This window comes from Struthio camelus, chromosome 8 (assembly GCF_040807025.1).
Source record: "Struthio camelus isolate bStrCam1 chromosome 8, bStrCam1.hap1, whole genome shotgun sequence".
NCBI lineage: Eukaryota > Metazoa > Chordata > Aves > Struthioniformes > Struthionidae > Struthio > Struthio camelus.
In genome coordinates this window covers 24,272,225-24,298,080 of record NC_090949.1, presented here as the reverse complement: position 1 = coordinate 24,298,080, position 25,856 = coordinate 24,272,225, and the positions used below count along the sequence as shown (strand labels likewise).

The window sequence follows — 25,856 nt, the reverse complement described above, 5'->3', positions numbered from 1 at the left end:
ACAGTTCGACTTTATACCTATTTCCGCAGGAAGAGTTTTCAACAACAGTTCCCGTTCGGGCCTGTTCTGTAGCGCCGGGCACGGCTGGGAGAGAGAGGTTGTCCGTCCGGTGATGGCCGAAGGCTCCCCGCACCTGCCTGGAGGCGAGGAGCCCTGGCCCCGCTCCCCCCGGCTCCGCGACCGGCGGCACCGGCTGTGGGGGGCGGCCCCGCTGCCCCCTCCCGGCCCCCTCGCAGCCCGGCGGGCCGCGCCGGGGCCGCGCCTCCTCCGCCGCCCCCGCTCGCGCTGGGCCGAGGCTGAGCGCCAGGACCCCCGCGGAGGGCCGGGCGAGCTGGCGGCTCCCCGGGGCGGCCGGTCCCGCAGGGAGCGGGGCGGAGCGGGGCCGGCAGGGAGGGAGGGAGGCGGGCGGCGGTGGGGGCAGCGCGCTGCGCCGCTGCGCTTCTCGCCGGCGCCGCGGAGCGGAGGTGAGCGGCGGGCTGGGGCCGGGGCCGGGGCCGGGGCCGGGGCCGGGGCCGGGGCAGGCGGCGGGGCCCGCGGCGGTGCCCCCCCCCGGCCACGCGTGCCCGCGGCGGCGCGGCGCCTCGCCCCGCCTCCGGCCGCGCACACTTAAGGGACGCCGGCGGCGGAGAGGGAGGTTTGGGCCGGGGTGCCGGTGCGGCGTGGCGTGGCGTGGCGTGGCCGCTCGCCCCGCGCCCACGTGGTGGCTGTGGCTGGCGGCGCGCGTGGCGCTGCGCGGAGGTAGGGGCGAAGGTGCGGGGCGCTCGCCGGGTGCAGAGCGCGCTCGCGTTCAGCCGCCCGCAGCGCTGGTAGCGCCGCCGGCTCCGTCCCAGCCCCGGCGGGACCTCGCCGCCGCTTCGCGTTGGGCAGGGTTAACAGCCCGGTCTCTGCTGCGCGAGTTTTTGCTCAGCTGCGTGTGCCGAGGCTGTAGATGGGAGACGAAGTGTGAAGTAACTTGCAGGATGGGTTTCTGGAAAAGGGAGCTTCTAAAAACGGGGAAGCCGAAAAGTTTATACTTCAGCAGAGGGAACTGGGGAGTTGGAGACTTCAGCACTGGTTACGCTAGAGCTTTAAAACATTGAATTGAGAGAGGAGACTTACTTGGAAGATGTTAGGACATTGTTTTGAAAATAACTGCTTAACAGTGAGGGAAGAAAAATGAAGTGTGATTGGCATCTCAGAACGTTCCAGTTTGAGGATTTCACATTTGATTGTGGTTGGGTCGATAAATTCACCTATAGTAGGAATATGTTGCAAAAACCTATGTTTGTATATGTGGTTTAACCACCACAGTGTCCTTACGGTTTCTCTGATTCATGTACATTTTACGTATGTGTGTATTATATATTCATTATATATATTTTATATGTCATATGTATACCTTATATATGTCAGGAGTATAAACATGCTGTGCATTATATCTACATCGTATAATGCATGCAGATAATTGTTTTACCCTTTATCTGATGTGCTAAAACGTGATGCGGTATCATATCTCTCAGAAAACAGGAAAATTAGATTTGTACCACAGACTAATATTGTGGAATTTCTGCTACAAATGTCATTTGAACAGTGGATGCCTTTTACAGTGTGTGTTTATTTGTTTTTAATATTACAGATGCCTTTTGATTGCAAGAGTGCTGAAATGTTTTGAGCGCTGCCTCTACTTTCCTAACCATGAACAGTTCAAAATCGCCAGGGCTGGCTGGATTTGGAATCTTAAGAAACACAACCTGCCACACAGAGAAGAAGATTTCAGTTTTCTTTTCAATAATCTTCATGACGGTGGGAATATTGTCCAACAGTCTTGCAATAGCAATTCTTATGAAGGCATATCAGAGGTTTAGACAGAAATCAAAAGCCTCTTTTTTGCTTCTTGCTAGCGGTCTGGTTATCACAGATCTCTTTGGCCACCTCATCAACGGAGCCATTGCAGTGTTTGTGTATGCGTCTGACAAAGACTGGATTCGGTTTAACCAGTCCAACATTCTTTGCAGTGTTTTTGGCATCTGCATGGTATTCTTTGGTTTGTGCCCGCTCTTCCTGGGCAGTGTGATGGCTGTTGAACGTTGCATTGGAGTCACTAAGCCAATATTTCACTCTACAAAAATGACTTCTAAACATGTGAAAATGATGTTGACTATGGTATGTCTGTTTGCTGTTCTTATAGCTTTGCTGCCTATTCTTAGGTTTAGAGCCTATCAGATTCAAGCATCGAGGACCTGGTGCTTCTATAAAACAGAACATGTTGAGGACTGGGAAGACAGATTTTATCTCTTACTTTTTTCTTGCCTTGGGTTACTGGCCCTTGCTATTTCATTCTTGTGCAATGCTGTCACAGGAATTACCCTCTTAAGAGTCAAATTTAAAAGTCAACAAAGACAAGGCAGATCTCATCATTTTGAAATGATCATTCAGCTCTTGGCTATAATGTGTGTTTCTTGCATTTGCTGGAGTCCATTCCTGGTAAGAGTCTAATGTGTTTGCCAATTTTTAATGCACATCGCTGTCTAAAACTTACCCTTTTTCATCTCCAGGTTATAAGGTGCTCTAGTTGCCGTAACAGCTCCATTCACATTTTAATGCATTACTTGTACAGTACATTGCCCGTGATGTATATACCTGTGCATCTGTAACAAATATAGTAATTATTCTCCACTTCTGATCATAAGTGAAATAGACTGAGTAAGCAAAACGTACAGGGACTGTGAAGGCTTTATTTCCGGTGAAGCAGACGGTGGGGGGCAGAGTGGTGGCTAGAATAAATTAGAGCAATTACTGAGCTTGCCCAAGAAATTCAATGAAAGCTTGGGGTGGTTTGTCTGTTCAGTCTTTACTGTGGTTTGTAACGTTCTTTACTCGTGGTAGTCTGTTCATGGTTACTGCTACTTGCAAACTACGTTACAGAAGATGACAGTTAAAAAGCTAAAACTCCTCCTCTCCGTTAACAGATTATTAAGGGCTTTGCTTTAGAGTTATGTCAAAAAGCAGTGGCTGATGGGGGCTTAATCTAAAAACTTGGTTTAGATCTGAACAAGCTGGGTTTGTAGTCTGGACAGATCCCTAGCAAAGACTGTCTGTGCACTTGGTGCTCTTTCTCGGCTGTCCCGGATGTAACTTAGGGCTGCTTGCTAGCAATAACTGTGATTCTCTCAGAGCCGAAAGTGTTGGTCAGATTAGCCTGCACTCTCTCAGTAAGCAGTGTCAAAAGAAACAGGGCTATGATACGGAAAAAACTTGAGGGCTTCTATTGCCTGATGGTATTAGAAAGCTAAATTAACTGTGACTGTCTAGTGTAGTAAATCTGACTGAAGCAGTTTTGATTTTGTCTAGGGTAAGAGAGGTTAAGTCACAAATAATATTAAATCTTAATTTGTTTCCTAGAAACAAGGTCCCATAGTTTTCCACTGACGTGAATGAGGAGCGATTTTGGTTTTATCCATGGAGTTCACAAAAATAGAAAATTAAGTCTGAGATCTGAATCAAATCCAGTTACATCTCATCTGCTCACTGACTGTGGTATAGTATGGAGGTACCTCAACCAGTTCTGACTTAGCTTAGATGCTGACAGTAGCCTAGCTGCAGCAGTCCAGTATATCTGGCAGGTAGCAGCTAAGTTTATCCAGTATTGCAGAAATGGAGGGTGTCTATATCTAAATCTGTGTCACTGAAACACACAAGAACTCCATCACTCGTATCAGTAGAGACAGAATTTTTCTCCGGCTTCTCTATTGATTTTTCTAGACTTGGTCTACAAAATAGTTTAAATTTATGTTAGCTTTTTTCAGCGTGCTGACTGTTGTGTATAGCGTATGAAAATAGTAATTAGAACATGATAGCAAGCTCTTGTAACGTGTAGCTACTTCCAGACACCTGCTCACCTCATTAAATTAATCTGGGGCAAGCACAGAATAATTATCAAGAAAAGCAACTGAAGCAATTGCTTTACTTTTCATAGAAAAACAGTATATTTATCCACTCTTGATATTTATTTTCAGTTAAAATAACTGTCCTTAAAAATCGCAAATAATTTCATTTCAAATGCCTTTGGGTATCAAAAGAGTTATAGGCTTTTTTTTTGTTCAAAAGAAGTATTTCATTCATACAGTATATGAAGAAACACTGAATTGCAATGTTGATTTTTTTTCAGTATTAGTAATTTTGTTATGCCTTTCCTCTCTCTTTTATTAATTATACAAATATAACTTTTTTATTCTTTACAATCTTTAAAGAAACCATTGTGCTACTTTCATTAAAGCATTTAATGTCATCCAGATTGTAGCTGAAAATCAATTATTATTCTAGCAGAAAATTTTTTTCAGTGCCTTGAGTTTAGCATTCTCATCAGCTGGTGATGTAGACCAGTGAATTGAGTCCTTGCTTAGTTTTGCGCTTGTTAATTTTTGAGACTGGGTTGCAGAGGGAGGTGATGGACAAGCAACCCTGGTTTGCTTAGCAGGTGCTGTATAAATTCGGGGTGCAAATCTGGTAGTGTTCTCTGAGCGTTAGAGCTCTTGATACTTTGTTTCTGGATCTCTTTTGAAATGAGATGAGCCAAACTATCCCCAAAATTAGCCTGGCAATATGGAAAACAGTTCTTTAATTTGGACAAATGTACACTTGAAATGAGAATTAAAAAAAAAAATTCAGTGTAGCATAGAATTTAATTCTTGAAACAAAGTTTCAAGGAATGAATGATTAGCATTTTAGATTACTATAGTCTGAGAAATGCAATGAGGTCAGTACTTCAGAATTGTCATATGTGGCTAGACTCCTGAACAGTGTAAGAATAAGCATATCTGTTTAGGAAGGTGATGTATTCTTTCATAGTTTGTGCCCAGTCTACACAGGGAAATGGATTTATGGCCACGGTCCTGCTGCTTCTAGGTCCTGCTGCTTCTAAGACTTTTGCATTTGTTTAATTCTACATATGTGACTATTCCCAGTATAAACGAGTGGCACTAATCATGTGTAAAGGTGAGTACATAATTTTTTTTTTCCAGGGCTGGAGTCCTTTATAGATATTCTTTCTTAGCTATTAGGATTGCAGAGAATACATCAAAGTTAATTCTGTAAATTACCAAATCTTTACTTTCATAGTATTTGGTCCACTGAATACAAACAGAATTATAAGCACTGCATTAACTTAGCAAGCTTTATTGGAGTGTAGTGGAGCATGCAGATTCAGTGGAATAAAGCTTTGCCAAGAACATGCTGCTACAGTGCTATAACATACTCCTAAAGAGATCCAAAATTTATTGAGGCATATGATTTATGATGAATTGCTGATACAAATCTACTTATCCTATTTACCTGAAACCTCTCAGGGCTTTTCATTTGTGAAATGAATGGCTTAGATTCTGTTATTTAATCTGCATATGCCTAAATAAGTATTTCTTGAAAAATACATGAGCAGGGGTTTTATCGATGAAGTTGTAGCTGAATGCATATTTGTATCGCATTCATTTACTTTTTTAAATGGTTCTTACCCAATGCTGTATGTAAATCACATGGGTAAAATTCTGACGACAGAGAAATCAAAAGAAAGCCTTCTATTTACTTTAAAAGATCAGAACTTCACTAGACATATGTGTAAACATATGTGCATGTGCATATATACACCTATGTAGCCACCTTGCAGACTTGTGCACTTAGTGAATGGACAGCAAATAGTAATTAATATGACAAATGGATAGAAAATCCCTATATCAAGCTGACACAATACTTACTTTAGATAGCTCTTGATTTTAAATATTGAGAATTTAAATACTAGAGTATCTTATGAAATACTGCTTGTTTTGCGTTTATTAAGTGCTCCCACGTTTACTAGATGCCAAATAAAATATCCTCACAGTGAAGTCTTCACATTTTGAAGCCAGTCTTAATTAGTGCTGTCTGTCCCAAGGAACGCACGCATTTACACACTAAAACCTTGTATGAGAATGAATTGTCTCTACCTAAACTGAAGTAAAACCAAACAAACCCTAGGAAGAGAAAGCAGAGGCAGGCGATACGGTTTATGCCGCATGTGGTTTACCGATAGAAGAGCATGTATTTATTTGGTGTGATTATCCATCTGACAGGGGGTTCGGTTTGTTTTTTCCCCTCTGTTTTTAATCTAGTCTGATGTTACACCAACAGTCATTGGGTATGGCTACCAAAATCAAATCCATCCAATACTGTAATCCATCTGCAGATTTGCCTCACTGTTACATTTTAATTTTATATTTTTAAAGTGGAGCTATATATTCAATCACTGTTCTGTGCTAGTCATCCTCAGATGATCTTAGAGGCATTCGACCCTCACTCTCTCTTCCTTTATGGTGTCTGGCATGGAACTGACCTTGGCTTCTGCAGCTGCTCAGTGATGGTGAACCTTATTTGGTGCCTTTTGCCCTCTTTCTTTTAAAAGACACAGTAGTCTGCTGCCATCTCTGCTATGACATGCCTGGCACCAGTGGCACTCCCTGTCCCTCTTCTGTCTTCTTATGTAATACAAATAATATGTTGTAATCTGTTATAACCTCCCTTTTAAGATTCCTGGAGATCTGGAGCATCTTTCAGACAGAGAGCCCATGGCATGGCTGACATAGGTCTCTGCCTGGGGCAGCTGGGCAGGGACTTCTTCCTGATCCCCTCTCGAAGCTCCCTCTCATTTGCTCTTCAGAACTGAGCAGCGCTCTCAGATTTTTGCCACTTTGGAAATGCTGTCATGGAGCACTGGAATGAGAGGAGAAAGGACAACACAGTCAATCTAGGTGTGTGCAGGTCATTTTCTCTATAGTTCTCTACAAATCAATACAGACAGTGAGGGTTCTGCTGGCTGTGTGATAATCAGCCTGCTTCTCCCTTTATGGGGAAACATTTCTCTGTTTGGGGAGTTGAGAGGGGAAAGGAATTCACAAAAAAGGCCACATGAAATTCATGAATTTCCTGATAATGTGTATAATCAGTTATTTACAGAGGCACATGTGTTCTGTGCCTGTGGTAGACTGCCACAGCCTAAATTGACGATTCAAATAATTCTGCACTGTGGTTGGTCATTCCGGAAAACACGTTCTGAAGATATTAACATCAACTGCTCTATATAGTAAGTCTTTTTTTTTTTTTTTAAATCCTTGCTAGAGTCTTAGTCCTTTGCTAACGATATGTGAATTTCGTTGGATAAATTTGGCCCTTAGGAGGGCTGGATTCCCAAAGCAAATTGTTGGTTTGGAGCATTTTGTGACAAGTATCAGCGATGAAGCAGATTGTTATATAAAGCTGCTCTTTTGGCTGTGACTCCGTCTGTCTTGTCGTGAAGCAGCTTGTTTGGGGAGCTGTAATCGTATGAGCAGAATCTGACTTCAGTACGACAAAGTCTGTGGGGCTCAAAGCATAAACATGTCTTAAGTTTCGTTTTTGGAGGAGCGAAGTGAACTTTCTGTAGTTGCAGACAGGAGGGATTTATTTCAGAGTGCGTTTTTATACAGGAACAAATTATGATATGGAGAACCGTCTAATCTTTTTCATGCGTGGAACACAGTTTTGGCCTGAGAAAAATACTTCTACATTTAAATTTAGGTTATAATTATTCTTGTTAATACCTTTCTCCCTACATTTGTCTTGCTACTTTCATTCTAGTTTTACCTTCCCTCTAATACAGAAAATAGCTATCTCTTCCCTTTGGCTTGAAAAGATGTCAGCTCTTTATTTCATGCCATTAAATTGGGTCTTAACTCGTTTGCTTTTTCCACTGCCTAGGTTAATTTCTAGCAACCTCTCCTCATGCCGCCTCTTCCCTTTCCAGTTAGTGATTTTAACTGTGTCTCTCTGAATTCATCCCGACCTCTTAGCGTCCTCGGATGGTCTCGTGGAGCGAGGCCAGCGGTGGGTCTGGGCGCACCTAGGTCGGCACCGGACCGAGCGCCCGCGCTGAGGGGGCGGCGAGGGGGGCGGCGGGGGCTGGTGGCGCCCGGCCCCCGGGCTGCTCCCCCGGCCGTTGCCGGGGCTGCCTCGGGCTCGCCGCCTGTACGCGCTGGCGGAGGTCAGCGGGTTGCGCGCTGGACGTGGCGAAGCCTTAGGCCGTGTAGTAGCAGATAGCGCGAGGCGTTTCACCCGCGTGGTTGCCCAGGCAGTGCTCCGCACGTCTCGTTTCAGGCTTGTCCCTACAACAAAACAGTTACTAGAGGATTTGTCAGTTGTCTCGCGCTGCAGCCGAGAAGGAGCAGGCCGCGTCCCAGGCGTGGGTGAGCGCTTTGCCGGTGCAGCCGTATACAGATACCTGGGGCTTTGCCCCCCGGCTGCCAGCAAAACGCGTCGCCAGGCGAAGTCGCGGCCGCCGGGAGCTGGTGGTGCCTGCGCAGGCACTGCGAACTAGGAGAGTCATCTTTTCCTTGCAGCGAGGATGAATTAGGCTTTCAATTCCAGTCGTCTGTTCCTGAAGGCTGAAGGAGATAACTGTTAAATATATTTGTCTAGCCAACGCCTCAGCAGTAGATAGTAGGAGTTACAGTCACTGGGGAAAAAACGTACTTTATGTGCTGCTTCTTCAAGATTCGGATTTTCAAAAAGAATCGGTGACAATTGCTGTGGTTTTGCTGGCTTTTGTGATTGAATCCGTGTCACGTTTTGCTAGTCTGAAGTATTTGAAACCTGTCGTCTGTTGACGCCGTGTGAAGATGGAGCGTGCTGTCAGAACAAGGAGAACGTTGTTAATGTCGGCTGGCAACCTGTCTGCAGCAGGAGCGGCGACCTGCCCCCCGCGGTGATAACCAGAAAAGGTTTCGTCTGTCTCTCGGGTCAGCGCGATCTCAGGAGCCCGCTTCTGCCACAGCGGCTTTAATAAATGGACCAGTTTTGTAGGGAAAGAAAAAGGCTTTTTGTTAGGCACAGGTCTCCTAGGTACGACTCTTTACCTCTAGTCAAAAGCATCGCTACAGTCATGGTTATTGTCTGCTGTAGGTTGTTATTTCTTCTTCGGGCCTTGCTCCGTCAGAACAGGAGCAGCCGTTTGACTGAATAAAACGATCCCCGAGTTCCTCCGGGCGGGGGGGTAAAAAAGAGTTTCTCATACGAGTTTGCAGGTCTTTCAAGCAACGCTGGAAGAAGGGCTCTCATTCTCCCTCGTATGATTGTCTTTTAATTGCTAGCCAAGTTTCCCAGTACATCCTTGAACGCTGTGAAAATTCAATTCTTGCTGGAGTTCCTCTGAATGAGTTATGATGTACTCAGGGTTAAAGCACTGAAATGTTACCGTGCCATTCCTATTATAATGGCCAAAAAGATATTTTAAAATAAATCTGATTTTTACGTGTTAATAAGATTCTGGGAAAGAGAGCACTCATTTTGATCGGAATTTTTGTTAGTCTCAAGACTGAAATGTCTTTTTAGCTTAGTTTCCTGTGGAATAAGGTTTAAGCAGTGGCTCAGACAATGTGAGTGTGCATTTTCCCTCTCAACAGATTTTGGATCTATTAGTTGATTTCAACCACTTTAGGGGCAGTAATTAATTTCCATGTAAGTTTCATAACAAACAAGGAGATGAGATGAGTAGAGAATGGGAATTGACCATTTATAAATCCATTTTTAATGATTTTTCATTCTATTGGGTAATTTTTAATGGAACAGAAAATCTCTGTCACCATAAAATTTCTGCAGGGGAAGAGGAGGCTTTTGCAGAGAGAACAAAAAAATCTTAATTTAATGCATTTAAAAATTCAGTCAGGCTGTTCAGATGCATTTATGTTGTACTGGAAATCCTTGGATTTGATTTTCATGCCTTTTTTTTAATATTGTTTTGAGAGTGCTTTCTTTTACTTTGTTTTCTTAAGAGCAATAGCTGGCAAATTTCCACCAGGTTAGATGAGAAATGCAGTGAGTGTCATTTTAGGTATCTTCAAAAGAGGATGTCCACCTAAAAGGATACTGAATTTCAAAGATACTGTTTTAGTGTTCAAAAGTGGGCTGCTCCTATTTTTATCTTTTAAAGTTTGTAAAGCTCTGGCTGGTCTCAACCCTTTCTGAGAAATGTGAATCTTTTTTTAAAAATATTTTTAAACGTGGCCAGGGCATAGTTTATCACAGACTGCTTATAAACTCAGTATTAAATGTGGCTATGCTTGTAAGTCAAGTGTATACCTCCTTCTCACAGAAGGCAGGGAGTTAAGTAGTTACGATATTGTCTCACCAGTAGAGAAGTTCTGGAGAAGAAACAAATAGTGGACAGCATATCGTCCTGCAGTAATGATATGAGCCAGGGAAGGAAGAAGAGCCGTGACTGAAAATTGTCCTCTACCAGAGGCTTTTGATAAAGCATAATTATAGCTTATTTATTTATTTGTGTTTACTTCTGCTGTTTAGAAAAACTTCAGGTGGAGCGCTTTTCCGAAACCAGAGTGTGCCCCCATAATGAAGTTGGCCTGTTTTCAAACAGGAACCAAAAAAGAAAACAAGAGAAAATGTAGAGAAGGTAGAATTCCAGCAATGTGAAGACATTGCACTTTCAAAACAACGTGGTCCTGTTTTTCTTTCGAATTTGCTTGTCACTTGATGTTTAAATATTTATTATATATACAGGATTAAAACAAAAAGATCTAAACATTGACACAGAATATTTAATTTCAGATAACTGTAACTTTCACAGAAAATTTTGATTTTTTCGACTTTAAAGTTACCATCCCAAAAGATCAAATTTTGAAATCCTCAGCCAAATAATTTTGCCGTTCAGTACCTCCCCTTAGTTATTCAATGGGCACGTTTCTCAAATTCTGCGCTTAATATTGAAAAGTAAGTCTGTGTGATGAGATACATTCCAATTTTGTTTAATATTCAATTGACTTGTTCCTGTTTCCTAGGTATGACACTTACTCAGGCCCTTCTTGCTTGAAAATATCATGTACTTCATAACCATTTTTGGAAAATACAGTGCATAATCATTTTTAGGTTGTTATTTTAAGAAATATATTTTTTCCTGAGTATCGAAAGTCTTTAAATGGTAAAATTTGTTGCTGAAAAGTCTCCCGGACAAACACTCTCTCGTGGAGCGATTCCAGAAACTCCTCCGTATTGACCAGCTGCAACCTGACAGACTTCAGTGTGCCTTATACTTTCATATGTTCTGTGAGATACTTATTATGCTATTATGATGTTAAATCACAATCTTATGGTTTTTTGTGGTGATGATAAATGCTTTCTAGCAGAAGTTCTTTATCTCAATGGTAGTCTATAATCAGTTCATATTTGAGAGCATCATTTGAAACCACTTCGGGTAAAATACATTGTTTACCTTCTAAGGCACCACTTGCTAAGTAAAACTAGAAAGGCAGTGATAGTTTTAAAATAGAGCAATTTTTCACTGATTCTAATTCTGATTTTCATTCTTATTTGATCTGCTTTTAAGATGTAAATTTTACATTAAAATATTCATAAATTTTTGAATTGCAGCTGGTTACTTGGATTATAAACTCCCTGAGGAAAGGTGTCTGTTTAGTGTATGTGCATATGGTGCCCAGCAAAACAGGAGCATAGTCCCATATTGGGTTCTGTAAATGTCACTCTTATAAATACAAATGATCAGCTAGCAGAGCATTGCAGAAATTGTTTAGAGCAGGAAATATCCTGAAGTTTTATTAATTTCAATTCATTCCTTTCATATTGGATGAGGCAAAATAGCTGGGTGAGTGTGTAACGACCCTGAGTGGTGCTGTGTGCACTTTCTCCTGCTGAAGGATTCCTCCTGTCTACTGCAGGCAAAATAGGGAACGACAGAGCAGCTTGTAAGCTCTTTCCCAGGTCCTCTGTTTAATGAGTGGCGTTAAAGACCTCGTTCAGAGAACCGTGCCGAAGTGCAGGTTTGAACGGCGCTGGAGTTGAGTTTCTGTGCGATTTCCTTAAGAAGGCTGAAGATAAGCCTTTGCGTGAGTGGTGTCACGGACTGAGTTTTCAAGAAAATCAGACTTGAGTACTAAACTCATGGAAGCAGAGGACTACTTTGTCATTGGAGAAACAGAAGTTAATGATTGATCTTGGGTCCCCAGCCTGCTGTCCCAGACCTCTGTGCTGGCAGTGGCCGCAGGTCACTTAACAGTGCATAAGCTCATGCCATGTGCTCCATGGCCGCTCCATAGCTGCAGGAACGAATGAGGATATGCAGGACTTAGCGAGTCTGCCTTTAAGCATCCTTGTCACCTGCGTTATGGATAATATTAGGAGATGAAGATGTGGGGAGGAAGAGCCTTGTGTCAGCGGGGATATGGGCGGTTGCAGTCCCTGTTGCATTACAGCATGAGGAGGCGTTAAAACAAAGGAGGAAGCAGGGAGTAGGTAAGGCAGCAAGGACCGTGTAGGTGATAGCAATTTGTTTTAGGATATACAGTTCATTAGTGAATTAGAAATAAACATGAATTCACTTAATGGTTGTTTATGTTTACCAGGAACGTGAGTTTGCAGAAGTCGGTGAGAAATAAATCACTCTTAAATGGTGATTTGGTTGTTCCTTCGCCTCTTCCACCTACAAGGTTGTCCAGCTGCACAGCAATCCCTTCTGGAGTTTACAGTGATTAGTTTGTTTGCCAGCATTAAAAAAAAATTAGTTGCAAAGGATATATTCCAACTTGGCAAATATCAGTTTGTTAGCCCTGGTATTTCAGTTCATAGTGCACAGTTTTTCTGTGCACTTCTTCAGAATGGTCTATAAAGTAAGTCTTTTTTTATAAAGGTGAATTTTTTTTACAACATTAAAAGGAACACAGCAGATTTTCCTTTCCCTCAGGCCAGATCTGCAGATACTGCAAATCGGATAGCAGTGTTGCTTCCAAGTTGATTCCATTCAATGTTTAAAATCTTTTTCCTCCACTGTATGCATTGCATATCTAGTAAACATAAATAGGCATAAAACATAATTACAAATAAACTTTTTTTTCCCCATAATTTCTCAGACTATTAAACTGAAGGACTGACTCCATTAGTAGATAATATGTTCTTCACTAATTTGGACCAGGCATTACTTGAGGTCTTGCAGGCATGGTCACACATCAGTGTTGTCTGCATTTCTGAGTTCCAGAAGAGGCTTGAAAACACCAATGTATATTATGACAGACTCATGGAATTCTTTGCCCTTCTTTGCTCGCTTCTAATATGTATGGCTATCTGTGGTTTTGGTGGTTCTTGCCTGAAAGCCCATATGTATGTGGCATTCCTGTGAAGTCAAGGAGCAATCTGTCCAGGAATCCTTACAGAATTCTGCCTACTCTGAATTCTTGGATTCTTAGATGAAAATGACAGATCTGAGAGAATAACAAAAATGGCCAAATAAGAACTGCAACTATCCTTACGGAATAACATTTCCTTGCTCTCAAAAAAGTAGGTGGCGGGTTTGCCTCTGGTTGGTGGGTGGTGAATCTGTTATTGTATCTTTCCTCAGACTTGTAAATATAGTGGAGTATGACTTTTGAAATAAAGCAGCATGAATGTCGTGATGTTTGAAATGACAGTCCACTTCTAAGCTGCTATTTTGATCCTCTGCATAACAGTAGTTAAATGCCAAATTCGTTCTATAGTTATGGACCTTTGCAGCTCTTATTTTCCTCCAGGTTGTCTGTATACTGTCTCTTTTCTGTCTTCCCTCACTCCACCCACCCCCAGCTTCATCTGTTGTTTGTGATTCTTTCTTTAGGTATTTGTAGATTAACTTCTTTCTTAGTGAGAGAAATTTTATTGCTTCTAAATCAATAAGAATATTTGTTTAACCGTTAAAAATATGATTGTTTTCTGATTGAGTGTGAAAAACTGAAAAAGCAAAGCAGTAAAAGAGGAAATGATAGCCCATTTTCAGGATTTGAAGCTTTTTCCAAATGACTCTAATGGAAGAATGAATGGACCCTAAATACATACAGTTCTTATATCCCTAAATGATTACTTTGTTTGATTGTATTTCTCATGACAGTCCTTGTTATGCAGTATTAGAAATGCTCTATTATTTTGTGGTCCCAAGAGATTTAGCAGTTATCCTGTAAAGTTTCTCTCAGCATTTCTGGGTAAAGAATATTTTCATTTCATCTGTAAAATTAATTTTTTTGTACAAGAGATTTTTGCTTACTCTGTGGAGGAAGGCATTTTCTGAACTTTAAAACGTAGCTGAAGAAACAGCTTGTTTATTTGACTTTGATAAGGACACTATCCTTTCATTATGAAGCAAGTCATCTACTGTTTTCAGGTCTAAAAATCTTCTATATCCATATCGAGTCTACTTTTCCTTCAAATAAGCTAGCCAGTTAAGCGGTGAGAGTAATTACGTTGTCAGCCAGTTGAACCAAAGTATTCCTATTTTTCAGAGGAGGGCTAGGAAGGAAGGAAGGAAAAAGGCCTGTCAATCCAAGATGAAAATATTTGGATTCTGTTGGAGGAACAGAGACAGGTCACCAGGAATATTTTGTTCAAGATCAAACTGAATATATGCTTCTGCAAAACACGTACAGATAGGTATCCTCCAAGGGGGAGAGAATAGAAGATAAAAGCTCCACTTTCAGTTAGTTTGCTATCTTGTGTACACACAAAAAAAATCCTTTTTTTGATAATGTTTACTTCATAATTGCATTCATGCCTCACATAGAGCATGATAATGCCAAAGGCAGTTAATAAAATGTAAGCAGTGAGTATTAATGTCTTGACACATTTTTCTCTTGGGAATTTTGATAAATTCTTGTATGCATAAACATCTCATTTCAAATGACGTATTTCCGAATGTTTGTTCAGAAAGTATGTTGCCATATATTGGTATTTTGCATAAAGCTGTAAAAACACAGATGGTGAAAGTGTCACACTCTCTCTAATAGGACAGTAACTGAATGCAACAATATAGATGAGGTCCTCTATGGAGCTGAGCCTGTTTGAGAAGAGCAGAAAGCTCAGAACAGCTGAGTGGCATCAGTGAGAAGTGAGTATACTGCTCATTCAGCTGTAGCTGAGCAGCTGGGTAGCAATACCCGCAGAGCCTTAATTTAATAGAGTGGCTGTACAGCGTATATATACTGCCCTATTGCAGTCCTTTCTTTGGTGTTCGGTTGATGTCCTGCCAGATTTGTCCTACCAATTTTGAAGGGTGATCAGATATACCACTTCAAACCTTTCATCTTGCCAAAATGAGAAAAGGCACACAAACCCTAAACAATGATACTGTGTTCATGAAGCAGTGTCATGTGCCTGTAAGAAATCACCTGATCTCAGACTCGGCTGATTCTGAGAAAAGAATAACGGAAACTGTTTTCACTAATTTCATGTAAAATAGTGTATACTCCTGAGTTCCCTATATTTTTGACTTTTATCACAGCAGTAGTACTTTGGGAGCGGCTCACAGCTATGAGTGCCTTTAGCTTTACAATACCTCTGAAAGATCTACTCAGCTCTGTTTGAGTTGTAAATATGGGGCACATGGGCTTGTACAAAAGGACATGGCCAATAAACTTGTACAAAAGGCTTTTGGCATATCTTGGCTACCTGAAGATTCATCTGAATCTTTTCTGATCCTCAGCCTATTTCTCATTAGGGCTCTGTGTTCCCTGTAGAGGAGTGTGACTCTGATGTGGCAAAGGTCTTCCTCAAACTAGCTGTGTTTAACAGGATAGTAAGTAAACTTGCATGTTTAATGGCAAGTAGTTGTTACCATCTTTGATTTACATGTATTGGACTAAAACTTGATTTCAGGAGGTAGGCACAGATTTTTCTCCAACTCAGTAATGAGTCAGTGGATCCACTATTAATTTTTGATAGCATCATTATTTTTTCACAGAAGTGTACCTGAGAAAAAAGGCAAATCCATTATTTTATAGCTGCTTGTTGAGAGCTGATCCTGCAAAACTTTAAACATGGAAGTATTGCATATCCCCATAAAAGTATCTTCTGGACTTTAGTGTGGAGGAAAACATGCTAGTGCATTTTATCTTCTCCAATTCCATTTTAAATAGACAATTTTTAAAACAAAATCACTGTGCTTGGTTAAAATGAACTTGCTAGGCCAAGTGATGGTTGAACTTGAAGGAATAGTACATGTAGCTTTAAAAAGAAAGGAAATCATTAGGGGGGAAAACATAACTTGCAGATCTGTAAGGTAGGAAGTGTTTGTGGCCAAAGCAGTGCAGTGTATGTGTTTGCACTGTGGTGGCAGAAGTGGTGCTCTACATAATATTTTCCTTGGAAGCCCTTGCTTTTAAACTGATATAAAAAATAAAATGACACATACTCTGCTCTGTTGCAACAAATACTTTGTTTACATACTGTAATGTCAGTATAGCAGTGGTACAGGTAATTTGATGCAAGTACTTATTTTCTAACCCCAGTTCTTAGAGGATATAAAATTGTACATAAAATGTGAAGATCGTTCCCTCCCTCCCTCTGTCCTTCCCTTGCTCCCTCCTTCTTTTTGTGTATTTTTTTCTTAAATTCTGTATTTATAAAGCACTACAAAATACCATCTTCTAGCAGCCTGCTATAGGCAAGAGCTGACAACTTGTTTGCAGCACATATAAATAGTGGAAGTTCTGAAAACTTCTGAAAGTTCAAAATAATTAAATAATTCTTGTTTCCATGGAGTAAAACAAAGTCACTTGAACCACCTTGTTTCCTGTGTGGTTCAGGAGAAGGAGATTCACTCCTCTGGATTCAACATAGGCATCAGTGACCGTGACAAAACACAAGTATTCTGCAAGTATGGAAAAAGCAGCTTTGTCAAACTGGTCTTCCATTAATGGAAATTCTCAGAACTGCTTGTAATAAAATCGAAAGGAAGAGGAGGAGGTTTGGGAGGGTATGCAAGGGTCCCACAGGGGTACAAAGGAGGAATAGGTGGAGACTCTGAAGGCTGAGCTACAGAGAAGAGAATTTCTGATATTTATGTTTGAACATAACAAAATTGACCTGTCTGCTTTGCTTTCCAAATCAATCTCTGTTTTTATCCACTTTCCTGAAGTCAAGGGTAGGACCTGGATTTAGAGCCTCTAAGCTGAAATGCATCAAAGTAGTAATGCAGTTTGTCTTATTTCCTAACTAGCTGTAAAGTCTGCTCCTTGTTTTGACTGGCTGTCATTGAGTATTAACAGGAATGTGACTAAGCAGCGCTGCCATTTAGCTTATTAGTTGTTCTCATATAATTGAGATCCAATTGGAAGGGAAATTAAAGACATGATGTTTGTACTTGGAGAGTGGTGTGAAGCTTTGGAGCTATTTTTTTCAATTTGTTGCATTGAGCTTTGTCCCTCAGGGAAGTGACTGTTCTCTGATGCTATCTCCTAGATGCAAAATCATAGAAGTCAACAATTTCAAGATGTTTTAAAACTTTTCCGTCGGAATTTCTGGGTCTTGCAAAGTAAGCTGCTGTTTTGTGAAACCTGACTTTGGAAGAAAGGGATGGCAGTGTTTAATGTATTGTGTCAAGTCCTTGCCTGACACATATTTGGACTTCTCTATATTTATTTTTAGGGACAGGGAAATCTCAGATCTTTTCTGAAGCCAGCAGGGACTCACATGAGTCAGAGTAACTTTATATCCTACAAGCAGGCAGCTTTGATTTAAAAAGTCAATGTTTTACACTGATGCATTTATAGTCACCTTCCTAAAGAAAGGTGGAATTGTATTTGTTATATCGTACTTTTATTGTTTTGCAAATCAGGGAGACATAACTGCAGCTGTATGCATGTAAACATTATATAGCTCAGCAAAACACTACACAGATTCTTAATTTTCACATTTCTAAATATGTTAAAGATGTCTTGGGTTGTTATTTATTTATTTACCAGATGAAGTTTCGGGGTTTTTTTTTTTATTTGATTTGTACTGCTGAATCTGTGTGGATATTAAATTTAGCTAAAGACATCAAGGGCAACCAGATATGAACCTAATTGCATTGCCTCTTCCCACTTCCCCACTTACGTACTGGTGGCTATAGGCAACAGAGTTCCTTAATCATACTAACCTGATGGGCCTACAGGATAAGAAAAAAAGTTTTAGTCATTGAATTGGTTTCACATCTTTGAACTAATTATTGAACAAAATTAGTGAAGTAAGAAGAAAAGGTGTGGCTTTTCTGTGCCCACGGAAGAGGTCCTGCCCTCAAACATCAGCGTGGCAGCACACTTACTTTCCAGTTCCTGAGCCAATGATTTCTGCCAGTTCAGGGACATGGCTTTCTTAAGCATATGGAGTAAATACAGGCTGTTTGAATGTTTTAATTCAATAAAACACTTTAAACAGGTGGTAGTGTATTAGGCCTTTTTGTTGTTTATTATAATTTCAGAATAACTTAGGAGTAGTTTTTTTTGAATTTAAATAAAAACATTGAAACTAAAAATGTGATAAAGTGGCAATTTATATTGACCTTGCTTCATTCTGCCCCTGTTTGGTTGGAGTGTAGGATCTTGTTCTACAACTCATGAGACTGCTTTTTTAGAAGTGCTCCAGTAGCCAGGACGCGTTTTCCTCTTTGACCTCTCTTTTCTAGTGAAAGCATGCAGTTGCCTTCATTTGTCTACCATCTTCTACATAGTTTCTCGGAAGATGTGGAAGAGCTCCCAGTACAATGTAGGCTCTTTGGAGAAGTGGAGAAGCTATTTCACTTCACTCCCAGAGACAATGGGATGGTAACGTGTCTGTCACTACTGCTACTCTGCCACAAGTATTTTAGAATAAAACTGCTTAGGAATCTCTCATGTCTGGAACTGAACTGAGATTTCTGTGTCTGCCCAGGCCTTATATAGGTGTAAAGCTCACAGAGCTTTAAAAAGTGAGGCTATCATTTTATATTGCTTTTAGTGATACAAGTAAGCAAATAGCTTTTTATGCCTGAATAACACTCCCAAATAATGTAAGTAACAAGGTTAGGAAATTATTATTTTATGAAACAAAATCTGTAGATAACATATTTTATCTCAATACTTCCAGTATTGGGATTTGCAGCTGAGTTGCTTAAGCATTTAGTTATGTATATATGCTATACTTGCTATTTATGAGTTTAAATATATTATTTTGTGCATATCCAGTATTCACAAAGAGTAACTTAAACGTCCTGCTAATGAAGCTTCTCTAAGTGTCAAAATCCATACAACTATAAAACAAATTTCCTTGTCCTGATCATTAAATAGTACTTGTAAGTAAATCCAAATCAAAACAAAAGCACTTTGTTTTACTGGCAAATTAAACAGCAAAATGTGGATTCATTTAGAGGTGATTAATATTAGATGGAAAAAAACCTCACAAGTTTGCTAGGTAACATGTGAGAAAATAATAGTTTTACAGAATCCCGGTGGAGTTATTTTTAGATGGCAGCCTTTGCTGCCTCCTCCTCCAGGCATAGGATTCCACTGAATGTGGCATTTATTAACTTTGCAGAATGCAAGATAAGAGCAAGATGCAATTTTGAAGTACACCCACAAATATCAAGAAGTGGGTTAGCAAACTGTATGTCTCTATTAAGCTAAGCATACAATAAATCATCTAAAGCCATTGGTATATGAACTTTACGGTGTTGTCATGCTGTGCCCAGTTCTACTTGTGTGAGAAGGGAGTATTCCACCTGAGTTTGATTTGTGGTACTGGACTTCTAATGAAGAAAATGTAGGACTGTCCTGAGAAAACATCCCATGGAGGAGCCAAAGGAGTTGTCCAAGTTTGGATGGACTGCTGACGTGAAAGAGGAATGCACCCAACAGTTACAGGGTGAAAAGCAGATTCAGGGAATTGAGTTGTAACTGTTTGTGTTGGCGTGGTGCTCAGACATTCCTCCTCCTTATACCGGTTTCCAGCTGTGCTGCTGCCAGTCTTACCAGCTTCCCTAAGAATGTTTCTGTGGGCTCTCTTCTTTGCTCCCACAGATGTCCATATAGAAACACTTAACCAAATGCTTAACCAAGCAAATGCAGTCTCATTTTATGTGTTCATTCTGTTCCAGTCTTCAAGTTTATACTCAGATATGGTGACCTGTGAGATATAGGCAGGGCCTAGGGATACAGCAAGTCATTTGAAAAGAAATAAAAGAGATTTGCTGGATTCGTGAGTGGTAGGTAGTTTTCTCTCTTCATTCGTTTCCCCTCTTTTTTAATATTGTTTTTTTGCAATGTATCTTTGCGCAAATACCGGTCTCTGCACTGGACAGGCTGACCTTACCTTTCGGCACCCAATAATTCATAGTATTAGTTGTAAAATATCCCATTTCTTAGTTACTGTATCACTTTAAAGGATTTGAAACTAAAAGCCTTACAGTGTTTCATCCTTCTACCAAAAAAGTCTTTATGTGCTTTTAACATTAATAATAGAGAGAGATAATTTACCATGTCCTGGCAGATTCCTGGCTTTGCACAACCAGGGTTTCTTCACACAGGAACTCAGGTTACAAAACCTCAGTGGCAGAGCGCCCATAAAGGAGGTCTCCGTGGGGCATGAGCCACCGTCAGCCTCTGCTTCACCAAATCTGATGTTTCAAGGCTTAGGCTGTAATTCTGCAAAGGAAGGCGTTACTTCGGGAGCTGTACTGAGTGAGCGTAGCTTTTGGATATCCTCTGCCAGCAGCAATTCCGTTGAGCTGTGCTGGAAAATGAATGCCTCCACTGATGTGAAACCACTGACCTTCACTGATGTCAAGCCAGTGGTGGGCTGGTGGAGGTCCGTCCACGTACAGCATTTTCGTTGCCTCCATAGGTGAATGAAGCCCTTTCTGTCCCCATTAGCAAGAGGAGAGGTAGTGGTGGCCTTTGTTACCGTAGCTTGAATTGTGGTAGAAACTTCTCAACCCCTTCTGCTCTGAGGTAAATGAATTGTGTTCTGTTGCAGCTTAAGATTTAGGAATCTTTTTGATGAAGTCAAGGTGCTGTATTCTTTAGCAGATTTTGTAAAAATATTCCAAACTGAGATAACAGTAGCCTATACACTTGAAAAATCCAACCCTGAAATAGTCTTGACATGCTTTTCTAGCTCAAATTCGGGCTAATTTGTTAGTCTTTGCTTAAATCAATGCCTGTTTCTGGAGGATGTTCTCTGGCTGGTTGCCATCTGCTCAAGTTTCAGCAGTAGTGGGTCAGTAGAGGCAGAGGTACGTCCTTTAGAAAACATGAGGGGATTTCTAGAATGGTGTTACGTGCATGAAAATGTTTACTTTGTAATTGAGATGCTCTGATGCTGTGAAGGCGGGAAGATAAAAGATAATGCTGAAATGATTTCACACACTTACATGCTCTCTTGATGTACCTTTTGATGTATAATTTAAAAAATACTCCATTTTTCAGGTGACTATGGCCAGAATTGGGATAAATGAAAATCGTTCAAAGGAGACCTGCGAAACAATACTTTTTGCTCTCCGAATGGCAACATGGAATCAGATTTTAGATCCCTGGGTATACATTCTTCTTAGGAAAGCTGTACTTAAAAACCTGTACAAGATTACTAGGGGATGTTGTGGCATGCACATCATAAACTTACACATGTGGGAACTCAGCTCCATCAAGAATTCTTTAAAGGTTGCAGCAATATCTGAGTCACCGGTAAGTTCCAAACAAATAAGCCTACAGCCGCTCAGCACTACAGGGCAATGAAATTAAACACAGTGTGTGAAGAAATGATGGAGGCAAGGATCATACACTGGCAGTACCTTAAAATGAAGGCTCAGTGGTTTGGCATTTGTTTTAAATTGTGAGTGGTTTGCTCTTGTTGCTTACCAGTTTGATATTGCTACTCCAAAAGATGCACTTGAATGTTTTTATTCACTTCAGAATACATCCCTTCCAAAGCTAGTAATGAAATAATGATGAATCATCTTGTATTTCTCCATTCCAGGTACCAAAATGAAACAAGGTTCCTCCCCCCCCAACCATCTTTTACTTCTGGCAGGCTTCTTAAGAATCCTACCAAAATTCTTAAGAACTCATTCAAGTGAGAAAATTATCTCCAAGGTGTTTTTAGAAAGGGGTAGATTGTATCTAGCAGTGATACCCCCAAGTCCTTTTTGGAGTTGCTGTTTCCTAGGGCTAAGTCCATCATCCATTCCATAGGGGTACTCTTTGCTTCTAGGCATTGAATTTTCCATTTGGATGTATAAAAGACACTTTGCTTGTGTCCGGCTTGCTAAATGATCTAGTTTGTTTGGTTCAGTGACTTGAGCTCTTAATTACTTACTGTTATGCCAGTTTTTATGAGCTGCAAACTTTATCAGTGGAAGTTTTCCTTTCAAATCCCTGGTAAAATGTTAGGTACCATGTGATCCCCATGGGAATTAGAAGCAGATCAGCTCAGCTTGTTTACCGTTACATTTTTAGATCTGTTGATCAGTTTTTACTCCTTACAGTAGGTCTTATTGTAACTAACAGACATAAACCTATGGTTAGTCTGTATAAAGAAGAGTTTTATTTTCCCCCAACTGAAGCAAGTTTCTTGAAGGTTCCCCTAAGGCATATATTGAAATGCCTATAAGGCACATCTGCCTAATTTGTAAAAGGTCACACTTGTCTCACATTAAAATTTTGTGTGAACAAATGAGCACCTTTGCAGGGAACTGCACTATGAGTGTGTGTGGGTTTGTGAGAGCCAGCTGTGTACTCAGTTTTGGCAGGGTCTGTATCTTAAGTACTGAGTATATTCAGTATATTTGATGGTACCAGAAAGTTTCCAGCCCTTCACAGAGGGGACCCTTTACCTTTAATGCTGCTAGAAGAAGCTTTAATTTTTGTGACTGTACTTTGTTTAAAGCAAAAATGAGACTGTCAGAGACTTTGTAGCACAGATTGTTTTAAGATGCAAATTCCTTATGTTATTTTTACTTATCTTCAAATAGCTTCATTAGTGAATTGTTGGTAGATTTGGATGAAGCTATTAAAAATTAATTCATGAAGAAGGCAGTCTGAGGGACCAAAACTGTTCACAAAATACAAATTCATGTGCTGCGTGAGAATAGTTTGAGTCAAAAAATAAAAAATCAAAAAGTTTAAATATTTTAATTTTTGATTTTAAAGTTGCTTCCTTTTTACTTTAAAAAGGATAAAACATAAATGGGTTAAACAACCCAATAATGAAATGAAATGGCTTCATTTACCCTAAAGAATTTCTTTATGTCATTTATTTCCTCAGTTGCAGAGTTGATGAAACATGCACAGAGGTGATGCTGGTATAAGCCAGGCACTGTTGCTTCGTGTCGGTTCCACTGATATCAGTGAGAGTGTTAAGTCAGTGCTCAATCTGGCCTTTTCATTTCATAGAATGTGATGCCAATGTATCTGTTGACATAAATAGTTGTTTTAGCAGCTGCAGAAAATTGTTGGTCCATAAATTGTAGAGATATTTGATCAGTGAATGAAGCTCATCAATGTTCCATTTTGTTATGTGAATAAATGTAGCTTGTGTAGTTCATACTGGTTGAATTGTAAAACAAATGAAAAAGTTTATTTGTATATGTGATTTCTTATATTTTGTGTACTGATACATATTGAATGTAAATTGCAGAGCCTCATTAAAGTTATCAAACTGTATCTTGAGAGTGATGATATTTTTGCATGACAAAAGGGAGCCTGAGTTACTGGAAGATAACCCTTATTACAAAAAACCTCACGCTGGATTCAAGCTAACCAGTGCCATTGACACATGTGATAATGGTGTGAAGGTAGGTAGGAGGACAGTGAGAATTCAAGTAGGAGGTCTGAATTGAGACCCACTTTAATTTTACGTGAGTAGCCCAGCTGAAAGCAAGGGACTAAGGCAGGTAAGACCGAGTTCTGATGATCCGTGCTTAGAAAATGCAAATGAAAGCAGCACTGAGAAAGTTCAGTGTTTAGAAATAAAGTGTTTCTGTTCAAATAACCGTCAACATATTACATAGACTCTGATTTCACATACACTCCAAATACTGAAAAAATGAAGTTTTTCTGTTACTATTTTGTTTTGCCCATTGACATGGTAGCCTACACAGACAGCGCAGGATACAGTCACCCAAGGATCTGTTACCAAAGTGATTAGATTATCACTGCATTTGGTCTCATAGGAGAGTCATCAATGTGCTGTGTTGCGTGAGTAGCAAATTGTATGTTTTATAGAATATAAGATTAGAAAAAAACCCATGAGGAGAGCTTCACACTAGGGTCTGCGTATTACCCATGCAAGGAGAAAAGGGCAGCATGGCTAGCAGTGTGCTAATGATCTCTTTGGAGCTTGGCTAACTATGTCTGCAGTCATTAGCTGCCTGTTTACTGTTTAAGAAGGCAATAATGAGTAGGCAGGGGCAGTAAATGTTCTAGTGGGAAGAAAGTTGAATCACATTCCTGACTAATGGCTTAGGAAATCCTTAGGGTGGGAGAATACTTTAATCCAACAGAGAGCTTAAAAAAAGGTAAGAAAAAAAAAAAGTAGGTAAGAAAGCATGATACCCTAAACCAGGGTCCCAGATGAGGCTGTATTAGCCTGCAGAGGCAAAGACGACGTCAGTAACAAGTTGCTCAGCGCAGGGATTATGCGAATATCTGTAGAATGTTAGCTGGATACAAAGATGAGGAGCAAGGTTCAAGGTCTTTTTGATCTGATTTTTGAGGCAAAGCTTCCCCTTTCTGTTACTTGTGTGTTTCTTTTCAGATATTTGTATATGAGTATTTTTATCTGATTATTACTTCAGTCTGACATGTTAGCAATGGTATCAGGATCACTAATAAATAATACTTACCACTTCTGCAGTCATGGTGATCCTTAAAAGGATCCTTATTGGGATCTTCTAGACATGCCTAGCCTGCTGGTATACTCCCACAGGAACTTAACTGGTAAGACGGCATACCTCTGTTTAACTGCAGAAACTAGCACAGCATTTAGTTCTCAACAGTCAGGTACTGAGGAAAGCAGTAAAATCCCAAGGGAATTTACAACACCTATGATAACTCGCGTTGCCTAAAAAATCAAAATGCTTTTTAACTGAAATTTCTTTGACCTGCCAACATTAAATATAACAAAACTGTTCTTTGATTTCATTGAATTATGACTTCCAGTTCATTATGTTGAGGGAAATATTTGTTCCTGGAACAGACAATGTTTTCCTCCTGAATGTGAATTAGTTTGGATACTTGCTGAGTAAATGAGTATGCTCAGTGAGTATGCTGATCTAAAGATAACGGAAGAGAGGGGTATTTAATATAAGTAGTTGCATTTTGTGTCCTTGAGAGAACCCGGTTCTTACCCCTCTTATGATGATGGGTAACTGCAAGGAAAAAAAAAAGTGTAAGTTCCCATACCCATTGGCCAAAAGATGACATGAATATATATTTCAGATGGAAAATAGTGCTCATTAGTACTGTATTGATACATTGGTTTAGCAACAACACACAGTTGACTCTAGCCTCATATAAATGACTTTTCAAAGGTGGGTTGCTCATTATTAGTGCACGCAGCAATGTGGGATCTGGTAGTGACAGGTATTGTGTCTAATTGCTTCCAGTCTCACTAGAGCTGGGTAAACAAAGGAAAAATACCATATTTGATTCTCAACAGGGAACAACCATTGTCACAATTCACTTTCCTGTGATAATTTGTATGTCCAGATGGATGCTTTAGAAGGAAGCCTTTTTCTGTGGTAAATACAACAATTACTGTCAACTAGATGATCCCTTCTGTGCCAGAACGTTTGCCAGGCTGCTGTTATATCAGCTGCTTGGGCTGTTGGTTCATTTATGGACCAGGCTGACTTAACAGCTCCCTGTGGCTGGGAGGAAGAGGCACCTGGCCACGTGCTCCTGCCGCTTCCCTTGTGCTGGTTGGGCTCTGCTCTTGAGTGCCTGGGGAGGTGACTGAAAATAATGAAAAAATTAACCCATCCTAAAAGGGAGTAGCTCTTTACAGGCTTAGTGAGTTGGATCGCTTTATGTTGCAATGCCAGA

At 40.5% G+C, this 25,856-nt stretch overlaps 1 protein-coding gene across 5 annotated transcripts; it reads left to right on the top strand.

Annotated features, from left to right (window-relative positions):
* The first annotated feature begins 37 nt into the window (after positions 1-37).
* PTGFR (prostaglandin F receptor) lies at positions 38-23,479 on the top strand. 5 transcript variants are annotated; one of them, XM_068952730.1, is made up of 3 exons: positions 38-97; positions 1,616-2,463; positions 21,243-23,467. In XM_068952730.1, exons 2-3 carry the CDS (start codon positions 1,675-1,677, stop codon positions 21,546-21,548), a joined length of 1,095 nt encoding a protein of 364 aa, XP_068808831.1. In that variant the 5' UTR covers positions 38-97; positions 1,616-1,674; the 3' UTR covers positions 21,549-23,467. The 5 variants fall into 5 exon arrangements, with proteins under 5 accessions (XP_068808831.1, XP_068808834.1, XP_068808832.1 ...); XM_068952733.1 differs by lacking the exon at positions 38-97 and adding an exon at positions 379-464 and having other exon boundaries at positions 21,243-23,473; XM_068952731.1 differs by lacking the exon at positions 38-97 and adding an exon at positions 601-738 and having other exon boundaries at positions 21,243-23,479.
* The last annotated feature ends 2,377 nt before the right edge of the window (positions 23,480-25,856 follow it).

Bases quoted from the DNA above. Each gene is read 5' to 3' on its own strand.
- PTGFR (XM_068952731.1), top strand. From the start codon at position 1,675: ATGAACAGTTCAAAATCGCCAGGGCTGGCTGGATTTGGAATCTTAAGA. The intron at 2,464-21,242 runs GTAAGAGTCTAA...TCCATTTTTCAG, and splicing joins TTTGCTGGAGTCCATTCCTG to GTGACTATGGCCAGAATTGG.